This window comes from Lissotriton vulgaris, chromosome 8 (assembly GCF_964263255.1).
Source record: "Lissotriton vulgaris chromosome 8, aLisVul1.2, whole genome shotgun sequence".
Classification (NCBI taxonomy): domain Eukaryota; kingdom Metazoa; phylum Chordata; class Amphibia; order Caudata; family Salamandridae; genus Lissotriton; species Lissotriton vulgaris.
Genome location: NC_141696.1, coordinates 228,562,295 through 228,575,291, shown reverse-complemented (window position 1 = coordinate 228,575,291; position 12,997 = coordinate 228,562,295). Strand labels below are relative to the sequence as shown.

Here is a 12,997-nt window from a genome sequence, read left to right as displayed (position 1 = left end):
TCTTTTGGATTTAATTACAAATTTTTACCCCACGCACACATTTATCATTACGGGAGATTTCAATGTGGATGTATCTATACAAAATTCATACACTAACAAAGTCATTGGATTCTTTGAAGAAAAGTTACAATGTAAACAACTCAGACAATTAACAACTAACTACCAATCCATTTTAGATCATATCTATACTAAGGACCTACTACACAATTATGGAACATTAGAATGCTATTACAGTGATCATAAAGCAATATGGGTTTGTATTTGAGAATGATTTTAACATACTTTATTTTTCAGATGATGTCTATTGAGGAGATCATTAACATTAATACCGATGACAACAAGCGTTATCAGAAAACCCTACGAGTCAATGTAATCAAGTGTTCAGAAAAAACAACATACAAAAATGCAAAACAAGAACATAAAGTTCTCTTTCATTTGGCTCTAGCTGATAAAACTGGAACAATCAAAGGTATTTGTTATCAAGAAGAATTATATGAGCAGACAAAATATAATTTTGGACTACTGATACGCAACTTCATCATCAAAAACAAAACAAATCTTATTACAAATCTAAGCAAAGTCACCAAATTCCCAGCAATGAACCTAAAAGACAAAATTATCCAACAAGCAGAAAACATTTTACAACCGCCAGCACCATCTGCTTCTCCCATTAAGGATATCAAACGTGCAACTTTAAAAAGTCTTATGACTGTTTCTGGAACAATTTCAGAAGTAAGTATAAAGGCGGGTATCTAGTAATCTCGCAAAAATAACATGTCTACTTAGTTTTCTAAATCATATCCTCTTTCTTAATAACTCTAAAACTAAAAACTCTCCCTCACACTCTCTCCCTCACATTCTCTTACTCTTACTCACACTCTCTTACTCTCTTACTCACACACTCTTACTCTCTTACTCACACACTCTTACTCTTACACACACACTCTTACTCTCTTACTCACACACTCTTACTCACACACTCTTACTCACACACTCTTACTCACACACTCTTACTCACACACTCTTACTCACACACTCCTATTCACACTCCTATTCACACTCTCTTACTCACACTCCCTCTATTAATGACACTCTCTTACTCCTACTCGCTTACTCACACTCTCTTAATCACACTCTCTCAAACTCTTACTCACACTCTCTTACTCACAATCACTCACACTCTATTAATGACACTCTCTTACTCACACTCTCTTAGTCACACCCTCGAACTCACACTCTCTTATTCACACTCTCTTACTCATACTCTCACTCTATTAATGATACTCTCTTACTCACACTCTCTTAATCACACTCTCTTACTCACACTCTCTTACTAAGTAAACAGTATGTTACCATGGGCAAAGCAATAAATCACTCACTCGATTTCTAACTTTTAAACGTTAAAATAATTACTATAATGTTTTTTTGGAAGAGGACGTAAAAACTGTATTTATCAATGGACAGGATACTGCAGTAAAATCCATAACTTTAAAAGATGCTATGGATGACATCAAAGTAACATTGTGGAGAGAAGCCACACGATTCCACATAAATATTGGAGATTATGTGACATTGACTCATGTGACGGTCCATGAATTTAATTCACAGAAAACATTAAATACAACAAGGCACAGCAAACTACAAGTAAGAAAAAAATTATTCTCTTGCTAACACTCTCTTCCTAACACTCTCTTGCTCACACTCTCTTACCATCACTCTCTTACCCTCACTCTCTTACCCACACTCTCTTACTATCTTACTCACACTCTCTTACTCACACTCTTTTAATCACACTCTCAGACTCACACTCTCTTACCCACACTCTATTACTGTCTTACTCATACTTTCTTACCCACACTCTCTTACTGCCTTACTTACACTCTTACTCACACTCTCTTACACTCTTACTCGCACACTTACACACACACTCTCTCACACATACATACACATTCTCTCTTTCACACACACACACTCTCTTCCACACACAATTCAACACAAATACTCTCACACACAAACACACTACCTTCCAAACACACTCTAACGTACTCTAACTCACAACATCACACTGTACATCCACAAAAATAACAAAACGACAATTCAATTTACTAATGATTTGATTTTGTTTTTTCTTAAAACAGGTAACAGCACCACCAGAGGAAACAATCGACATTGACATTTATGGAGTAGAAAGGACCAAAGGAGAGACAAGTATAATAACGATAAGAGTTACAAACACAGACATTTATCAGTCGATGGGCATAAAAAATAACATACTCATTCAATGGTTTATGTTGGATGAAGAGGTGGACAACATTGGAGATGCACTTCTACATTATTTGCCTCAAACCTGTGAAGTTTTTTGTAATGGACAAATAATTAAAATTGTAAAAGAGAAAGCTGAGGAAGAAATATGTTCTGACTAAGACTTTAGTGTTCACTCTCTTACTCACACTCTTACACTCGCTTAATCACACTCTCTTACTCACACTCTCTTACCCACACTCTCTTACCCACACTCTCTTACTGTCTTACTCACACTCTCGTAACCACACTCTCTTACTGTCTTACTCACACTCACACCCTCACACTCATACCCACACTCATACCCACACTCTTACCCACACTCTCTTACTCACACTCTCATACTCACACTCTCATACCCACACTCTCATACTCACACTCTCATACTCACACTCTCATACTCACACTCTCTTACCCACACTCTCTTACCCACACTCTCTTACTGTCTTACTCACACTTTCTTACCCACACTCTCTTACTCTCTTACCCACACTCTTACCCACACTCTTACTCACACACTCTTACTCACACACTCTTACTCACACACTCTTACTCACACACTCTTACTCACACACTCTTACTCACACACTCTTACTCACACTCTCTTATTCACTCTCTTATTCACACTCTTATTCACACTCTCTTACTCACACTCACTCTATTAATGGCACTCTCTTACTCACACTCGCTTACTCACTCTTAATCACACTCTCACACTCTCTCAAACTCTTACTCACAATCACTCACACTCTATTAATGACACTCTCTTGCTCACACTCTCTTAGTCAAACCCTCGAACTCACACTCTTATTCACACTCTCTTACTCACACTCTCACTCTATTAATGACACTCTCTTACTCACACTCTCTTACTCACACTCTCTTACTAAGTAAATAGTATGTCCATGGGCAAAGCAATAAATCACTCACTCGATTTCTAACTTTTAAACGTTAAAATAATTACTATAATGTTTTTTTGGAAGAGGACGTAAAAACTGTATTTATCAATGGACAGGATACTGCACTAAAATCCATAACTTTAAAAGATGCTATGGATGACATCAGAGTAACATTGTGGAGAGAAGCCACACGATTCCACATAAATATTGGAGATTATGTGACATTGACTCATGTGACGGTCCATGAATTTAATTCACAGAAAACATTAAATACAACAAGGCACAGCAAACTACAAGTAAGAAAAAAAATATTCTCTTGCTAACACTCTCTTCCTAACACTCTCTTGCTTACACTCTTACTCACACTCTCTTACCCTCATTCTCTCACCCTCACTCTCTTACCCACACTCTCTTACTATCTTACTCACACTCTCTTACTCACACTCTTTTAATCACACTCTCTTACCCACACTCTTACCCACACTCTCTTACTGTCTTACTCATACTTTCTTACCCACACTCTCTTACTCTCTTACTGCCTTACTCACACTCTTACTCACACTCTCTTATACTCTTACTCACACACTTACACACACACTCTCTCACACATACATACACATTCTCTCTTTCACACACACACACTCTCTTCCACACACAATTCAACACAAATACTCTCACACACAAACACACTACCTTTCAAACACACTCTAACGTACTCTAACTCACAACATCACACTGTAGATACACAAAAATAACAAAACGACAATTCAATTTACTAATGATTTGATTTTGTTTTTTCTTAAAACAGGTAACAGCACCACCAGAGGAAACAATCGACAATGAAATTTATGGAGTAGAAAGGACCAAAGGAGACACAAGTATAATAACAATAAGAGTTACAAAGACAGACATTTATCAGTCGATGGGCATAAAAAATAACATACTCATTCAGTGGTTTATGTTGGATGAAGAGGTGGACAACATTGGAGATGCACTTCTACATTATTTGCCTCAAACTTGTGAAGTTGTTTTTTGTAATGGACAAATAATTAAAATTGTAAAAGAGAAAGCCGAGGAAGAAATATGTTCTGACTAAGACTTTAGTGTTCACTCTCTTACTCACACTCTCTTACTTACACTCTCTTACTCACACACTCTTACTCACACTCTCTTATTAAGTAAACAGTATGTTACCATGGGCAAAGCAATAAATCACTCACTCAATTTCTAACTTTTAAACGTTAAAATAATTACCATAATGTTGTTTTTTAGGAAGAGGACGTTAAAACTGTATTCATCAATGGACAGGATACTGCACTAAAATCCATAACATTAAGAGATGCTATGGATGACATCAAAGTAGCATTGTGGAGAGAAGCCACACGATTCCACATAAATATTGGAGATTATGTGACATTGACTCATGTGACGGTCCATGAATTTAATTCACAGAAAACATTGAATACAACAAGGCCCAGCAAACTACAAGTAAGAAAAAAATTATTCTCTTGCTAACACTCTCTTGCTCACACTCTCTTGCTCACACTCTCTTACCCACACTCTCTTACTGTCTTACTCACACTCTCTTACCCACACTCTCTTACTGTCTTACTCACACTCCCTTAACCACACTCTCCCACTGTCTTACTCACACTCTCTTAACCACACTCTCCCACTGTCTTACTCACACTCTCTTACTGCCTTACTCACACTCTCTTACCCCCACACTCTCTTACCCCCACACTCTCTTACCCACACACTCTCTTACCCACACTCTCTTACCCACACTCTCTTACCCACACACTCTCTTACCCACTCTCTCTTACCCACTCTCTCTCACACACTCTCTCTCACACACTCTCTCTCACACACTCTCTCTCTCACACACTCTCTCTCTCACACACTCTCTCTCTCACACACTCTCTCTCTCACACACTCTCTCTCTCACACACTCTCTCTCACACACTCTCTCTCTCTCACACATACATACATACACATACTATCTTTCACACACACACTCTCTTCCACACACAATTCAACACAAATACTCTCACGCACAAACACACTACCTTCCAAACACACTCTAACGTACTCTAACTCACAACATCACACTGTAGATACACAAAAATAACAAAACGACAATTCAATTTACGAATGATTTGATTTTGTTTTTTCTGAAAACAGGTAACAGCACCACCAGAGGAAACAATCGACATTGAAATTTATGGAGTAGAAAGGACCAAAAGAGACACAAGTATAATAACAATAAGAGTTACAAAGACAGACATTTATCAGTCGATGGGCATAAAAAATAACATACTAATTCAATGGTTTATGTTGGATGAAGAGGTGGACAACATTGGAGATGCACTTCTACATTATTTGCCTCAAACTTGTGAAGTTATTTTTTGTAATGGACAAATAATTAAAATTGTAAAAGAGAAAGCCGAGGAAGAAATATGTTCTGACTAAGACTTTAGTGTTCATCTCTTACTCACACTCTCACTCTATTAATGACACTCTCTTACTCACACTCTCTTACTCACACTCTCTTACGAAGTAAACAGTATCTTACCATGGGCAAAGCAATAAATCACTCACTCGATTTCTAACTTTTAAACGTTAAAATAATTACTGTAATGTTTTTTTGGAAGAGGACGTAAAAACTGTATTTATCAATGGACAGGATACTGTACTAAAATCCATAACTTTAAAAGATGCTATGGATGACATCAAAGTAACATTGTGGAGAGAAGCCACACGATTCCGCATAAATATTGGAGATTTGATATTGACTCATTGACGGTCCATGAATTTAATTCACAGAAAACATTGAATACAACAAGGCACAGCAAACTACAAGTAAGGAAAAAAATACTCTCTTGCTCACACTCTCTTGCTCACACTCTCTTGCTCACACTCTCTTGCTCACACTCTCTTACTGTCTTACTCACTCTCTTACCCTCACTCTCTTACTATCTTACTCACAGTCTCATACTCACACTCTCTTACTGTCTTACTCACACTTTCTTATCCACACTGTCTTACTGTCTTACTCACACACTTACTTACACTCTCTTACTTACACTCTCTTACTGTCTTACACTCTCTTACTGTCTTACTCACACTCTCTTACTCACACTCTTACCCTCACACTCTTACCCTCACTCTCTTACCCTCACTCTCTTACCCTCACTCTCTTACCCTCACTCTCTTACCCTCACTCTCTTACCCTCATTCTCTTACCCTCACTCTCTTACCCTCACTCTCTTACCCTCACTCTCTTGCCCACACTCTCTTGCCCACACTCTCTTGCCCACACTCTCTTGCCCACACTCTCTTGCCCACACTCTCTTACTATCTTACTCACATTCTCCTACTTACTCTTAATCACACTCTCTTACTCGCACTCTCTTACCCACACTCTCTTACTGCCTTACTCACACTCTCTTACTCACACTCTCTTACTCACACTCTTACACTCTCTTGCTCACAATCTTACTCACACTCTCTTACTCACACTCTCCTACTCACTCTCTTACTCACACTCTCTCTTACTCACACTCTCTCTCACACATACATACACATACTCTCTTCCACACACACTATTCAACACAAATACTCTCACACACAAACACACTACCTTCCAAACACACTCTAATGTACTCTAACTCACAACATCACACTGTACATACACAAAAATAACAAAACAATTCAATTTACTAATGATTTGATTTTGTTTTTTTCTGAAAACAGGTAACAGCACCACCAGAGGAAACAATCAACATTGAAATTTATGAAGTCGAAAGGACCAAAGGAGACACAAGTATAATAACAATAAGAGTTATAAACACAGACATTTATCAGTCGATGGGCATAAAAAATAACATACTCATTCAATGGTTTATGTTGGATGAAGAGGTGGACAACATTGGAGATGCACTTTTTCATTATTTGCCTCAAACTTGTGAAGTTGTTTTTTGTAATGGACAAATAATTAAAATTGTAAAAGAGAAAGCCGAGGATGATATAAGTTCTGACTAAGACTTTGGTGTTCACTCTCTTACTCACACTCTCTTACTCACACTCTCTTACAAAGTAAACAGTATGTTACCATGGGCAAAGCAATAAATCCTTCACTCGATTTCTAACTTTTAAATGTTAAAATAATTACTATAATGTTTTTTAGGAAGAGGACGTGAAAACTGTATTTATCAATGGACAGGATACTGCACTAAAATCCATAACTTTAAAAGATGCTATGGATGACATCAAAGTAACATTGTGGAGAGAAGCCACACGATTCTGCATAAATATTGGAGATTTGACATTGACTCATGTGACGCTCCATGAATTTAATTCACAGAAAACATTGAATACAACAAGGCACAGCAAACTACAAGTAAGGAAAAAATACTCTCTTGCTAACACTCTCTTGCTCACACTCTCTTCCTCACACTCTCTTCCTCACACTCTCTTCCTCACACTCTCTTCCTCACACTCTCTTCCTCACACTCTCTTCCTCACACTCTCTTCCTCACACTCTCTTACTCACACACTCTTACCCACACACTCTTACCCACACACTCTTACCCACACACTCTTACCCACACTCTCTTACCCACACTCTCTTACCCACACTCTCTTACCCACACTCTCTTACCCACACTCTTATGGAGTAGAAAGGACCAAAGGAGACACATGTATAATAACAATAAGAGTTACAAACACAGACATTTATCAGTCGATGGGCATAAAAAATAACATACTCATTCAATGGTTTATGTTGGATGAAGAGGTGGACAACATTGGAGATGCACTTCTACATTATTTGCCTCAAACTTGTGAAGTTGTTTTTTGTAATGGACAAATAATTAAAATTGTAAAAGAGAAAGCTGAGGAAGAAATATGTTCTGACTAAGACTTTAGTGTTCACTCTCATACTCACACTCTCTTACCCACACTCTCTTACTGTCTTACACTCTCGTAACCACACTCTTTCTGTCTTACTCACACTCTCTTACTCACACTCACACCCTCACACTCTCTTACCCACACACTCTTACCCACACACACTCTTACCCACACACACTCTTACCCACACACACTCTTACCCACACACACTCTTACCCACACACACTCTTACCCACACACACTCTTACCCACACACACTCTTACCCACACACTCTTGCCCACACACTCTTGCCCACACACTCTTGCCCACACACTCTTGCCCACACACTCTTACCCACACACTCTTACCCACACACTGTTACCCACACTCTTACCCACACTCTCTTACCCACACTCTCTTACCCACACTCTCTTACCCACACTCTCTTACCCACACTCTCTTACCCACACTCTCTTACCCACACTCTCTTACCCACACTCTTACTGCCTTACTCACACTCTCTTACTCACACTCTTACACACTCTCTCTCTTACACACACTCTCTTACACACACTCTCTCTCTTACACACACTCTCTCTCTTACACACACTCTCTCTCTTACACACACTCTCTCTCTCACACATACATACACATACTCTCTTTCACACACACACGCTCTCTTCCACACACAATTCAACACAAATACTCTCACACACAAACACACTACCTTCCAAACACACTCTAACGTACTCTAACTCACAACATCAAACTGCACATACACAAAAATAACAAAACGACAATTCAATTTACTAATGATTTGATTTTGTTTTTTCTTAACACAGGTAACAGCACCACCAGAGGAAACAATCGACATTGAAATTTATGGAGTAGAAAGGACAAAAGGAGACACAAGTATAATAACAATAAGAGTTACAAAGACAGACATTTATCGGTCGATGGGCATAAAAAATAACACTCATTCAATGGTTTATATTGGATGAAGAGGTGCACAACATTGGAGATGCACTTTTACATTATTTGCCTCAAACTTGTGAAGTTGTTTTTTGTAATGGACAAATATTTAAAATTGTAAAAGTGAAAGCTGAGGAAGGAAAATGTTCTGACTAAGACTTTAGTGTTCACTCTCTTACTCACACTCTCACTCTATTAATGACACTCTCTTACTCACACTCTCTAACTCACACTGTCTTACTAAGAAAACAGTATGTGACCATGGGCAACGCAATAAATCACTCACTCGATTTCTAACTTTTAAACGTTAAAATAATTACTATAATGTTTTTTAGGAAGAGGACGTAAAAACTGTATTTATCAATGGACAGGATACTGCACTAAAATCCATAACTTTAAAAGATGCTACAGATGACATCAAAGTAACATTGTGGAGAGAAGCCACACGATTCCACATAAATATTGGAGATTAAGTGACATTGACTCATGTGACGGTCCATGAATTTAATTCACAGAAAACATTGAATACAACAAGGCACAGCAAACTACAAGTAAGGAAAAAATTACTCTCTTGCTAACACTCTCATACTCACACTCTCATACTCACACTCTCATACTCACACTCTCATACTCACACTCTCATACTCACACTCTCATACTCACACTCTCATACTCACACACTTACCCACACTCTCTTACTGTCTTACTCACACTCTCTTACTCACACTTTTACTCACTCTCTTACCCACACTCTCTTACCCACACTCTCTTACCCACACTCTCTTACCCACACTCTCTTACCCACACTCTCTTACCCACACTCTTACACTCTTACTCACACTCTTTTAATCACACTCTCATACCCACACTCTCTTACTGTCTTACTCTCACACACTCTTACTCACACACTCTTACTCACACACTCTTACTCACGCACTCTTACTCACGCACTCTTACTCACGCACTCTTACTCACGCACTCTTACTCACACACTCTTACTCACGCACTCTTACTCACGCACTCTTACTCACGCACTCTTACTCTCATACTCTTACTCTCATACTCACACTCTCATACTCACACTCTCATACTCACACTCTCATACCCACACTCTCTTACTGTCTTACTCTCACACACTCTTACTCACACACTCTTACTCACGCACTCTTACTCACGCACTCTTACTCACGCACTCTTACTCACGCACTCTTACTCACGCACTCTTACTCACGCACTCTTACTCACGCACTCTTACTCACGCACTCTTACTCACGCACTCTTACTCACGCACTCTTACTCTCATACTCACACTCTCATACTCACACTCTCATACTCACACTCTCATACTCACACTCTCATACTCACACTCTCTTACCCACACTCTCCTACCCACACTCTCTTACCCACACTCTCTTACCCACACTCTCTGACCCACACTCTCTGACCCACACTCTCTGACCCACACTCTCTGACCCACACTCTCTGACCCACACTCTTACCCACACTCTTACCCCCACACTCTTACCCACACTCTCTTACCCACACTCTCTTAACCACACTCTCTTACCCACACTCTCTTACCCACACTCTCTTACCCACACTCTCTTACCCACACTCTCTTACCCACACTCTCCTAACCACACTCTTACTGTCCTACCCACACTCTCTTACCCATACTCTCTTACCCACACTCTCTTACCCACACTCTCTTACCCACACTCTCTTACCCACACTCTCTTACCCACACTCTTACTATCTTACTCACACTCTTACTCACACTCTTACTCACACTCTTTTAATCACACTCTCTTACCCACACTCTCTTACCCACACTCTCTTACTGTCTTACTCACACTTTCTTACCCACAATCTCTTACTGCCTTACTCTCACACTCTCTTACTCACACTCTCTTACTCACACTCTTACTCACACATACATACACATACTCTCTTTCACACACACACACTCTCTTCCACACACAATTCAACACAAATACTCTCACACACAAACACACGACCTTTCAAACACACTCTAACGTACTCTAACTCACAACATCACACTGTACATATATAAAAATAACAAAACGACAATTCAATTTACTAATGATTTGATTTTGTTTTTTCTTAAAACAGGTAACAGCACCACCAGAGGAAAAAATCCACATTGAAATTTATGGAGTAGAAAGGACCAAAGGAGACACAAGTATAATAACAATAAGAGTTACAAAGACAGACATTTATCAGTCGATGGGCATAAAAAATAACCTACTCATTCAATGGTTTATGTTGGATGAAGAGGTGGACAACATTGGAGATGCACTTCTACATTATTTGCCTCAAACTTGTGAAGTTGTTTTTTGTAATGGACAAATAATTAAAATTGTAAAAGAGAAAGCCGAGGAAGAAATATGTTCTGACTAAGACTTTAGTGTTCATCTCTTACTCACACTCTCACTCTATTAATGACACTCTCTTACTCACACTCTCTTACAAAGTAAACAGTATGTTACCATGGGCAAAGCAATAAATCCTCCACTCGATTTCTAACTTTTAAATGTTAAAATAAATACTATAATGTTTTTTAGGAAGAGGACGTAAAAACTGTATTTATCAATGGACAGGATACTGCACTAAAATCCATAACTTTAAAAGATGCTATGGATGACATCAAAGTAACATTGTGGAGAGAAGCCACACGATTCTGCATAAATATTGGAGATTTGACATTGACTCATGTGACGCTCCATGAATTTAATTCACAGAAAACATTGAATACAACAAGGCACAGCAAACTACAAGTAAGGAAAAAAATACTTTCTTGCTCACACTCTCTTGCTCACACTCTCTTGCTCACACTCTCTTCCTCACACTCTCTTCCTCACACTCTCTTCCTCACACTCTCTTCCTCACACTCTCTTCCTCACACTCTCTTCCTCACACTCTCTTCCTCACACTCTCTTACTCACACCCTCTTACTCACACCCTCTTACTCACACCCTCTTACTCACACTCTCTTACCCACACTCTCTTACCCACACTCTCTTACTATCTTACTCACACACACTTACTCACACTCTCTCTCTCACACATACATACACATACTCTCTTCCACACACACACTATTCAACACAAATACTCTCACACACAAACACACGACCTTTCAAACACACTCTAACGTACTCTAACTCACAACATCACACTGTACATATATAAAAATAACAAAACGACAATTCAATTTACTAATGATTTGATTTTGTTTTTTCTTAAAACAGGTAACAGCACCACCAGAGGAAACAATCAACATTGAAATGTATTGAGTAGAAAGGACCCAAGGAGACACAAGTATAATAACAATAAGAGTTACAAACACAGACATTTATCAGTCGATGGGCTTAAAAAATAACATACTCATTCAATGGTTTATGTTGGATGAAGAGGTGGACAACATTGGAGATGCACTTCTACATTATTTGCCTCAAACTTGTGAAGTTGTTTTTTGTAATGGACAAATAATTAAAATTGTAAAAGAGAAAGCTGAGGAAGAAATATGTTCTGACTAAGACTTTAGTGTTCACTCTCTTACTCACACTCTCACTCTATTAATGACACTCTCTTACTCACACTCTCTTACTCACACTCTTTTACTGAGTAAACAGTATGTTACTATGGGCAAAGCAATAAATCACTCACTCGATTTCTAACTTTTAAACGTTAAAATAAATACTATAATGTTGTCTTTTAGGAAGAGGACGTAAAAACTGTATTTATCAATGGACAGGATACTGCACTAAAATCCATAACTTTAAAAGATGCTACGGATGACATCAAAGTAACATTGTGGAGAGAAGCCACACGATTCCACATAAATATTGGAGATTAGTGACATTGACTCATGTGACGGTCCATGAATTTAATTCACAGAAAACATTGA

General features: G+C 38.5%; 1 protein-coding gene across 1 annotated transcript in view; it reads left to right on the top strand.

The window, feature by feature from the left end:
* Positions 1-297: 297 nt before the first annotated feature.
* The window catches only part of LOC147696912 (uncharacterized), a 232,242-nt gene continuing 219,542 nt past the window's right edge, over positions 298-12,997 (top strand). Inside the window, exons 1-2 of the mRNA XM_086936089.1 lie at positions 298-732; positions 4,473-4,688. Coding sequence (XP_086792215.1) covers positions 298-732; positions 4,473-4,688 — 651 coding nt within the window. The remainder of the gene's footprint in view (positions 733-4,472; positions 4,689-12,997) is intronic.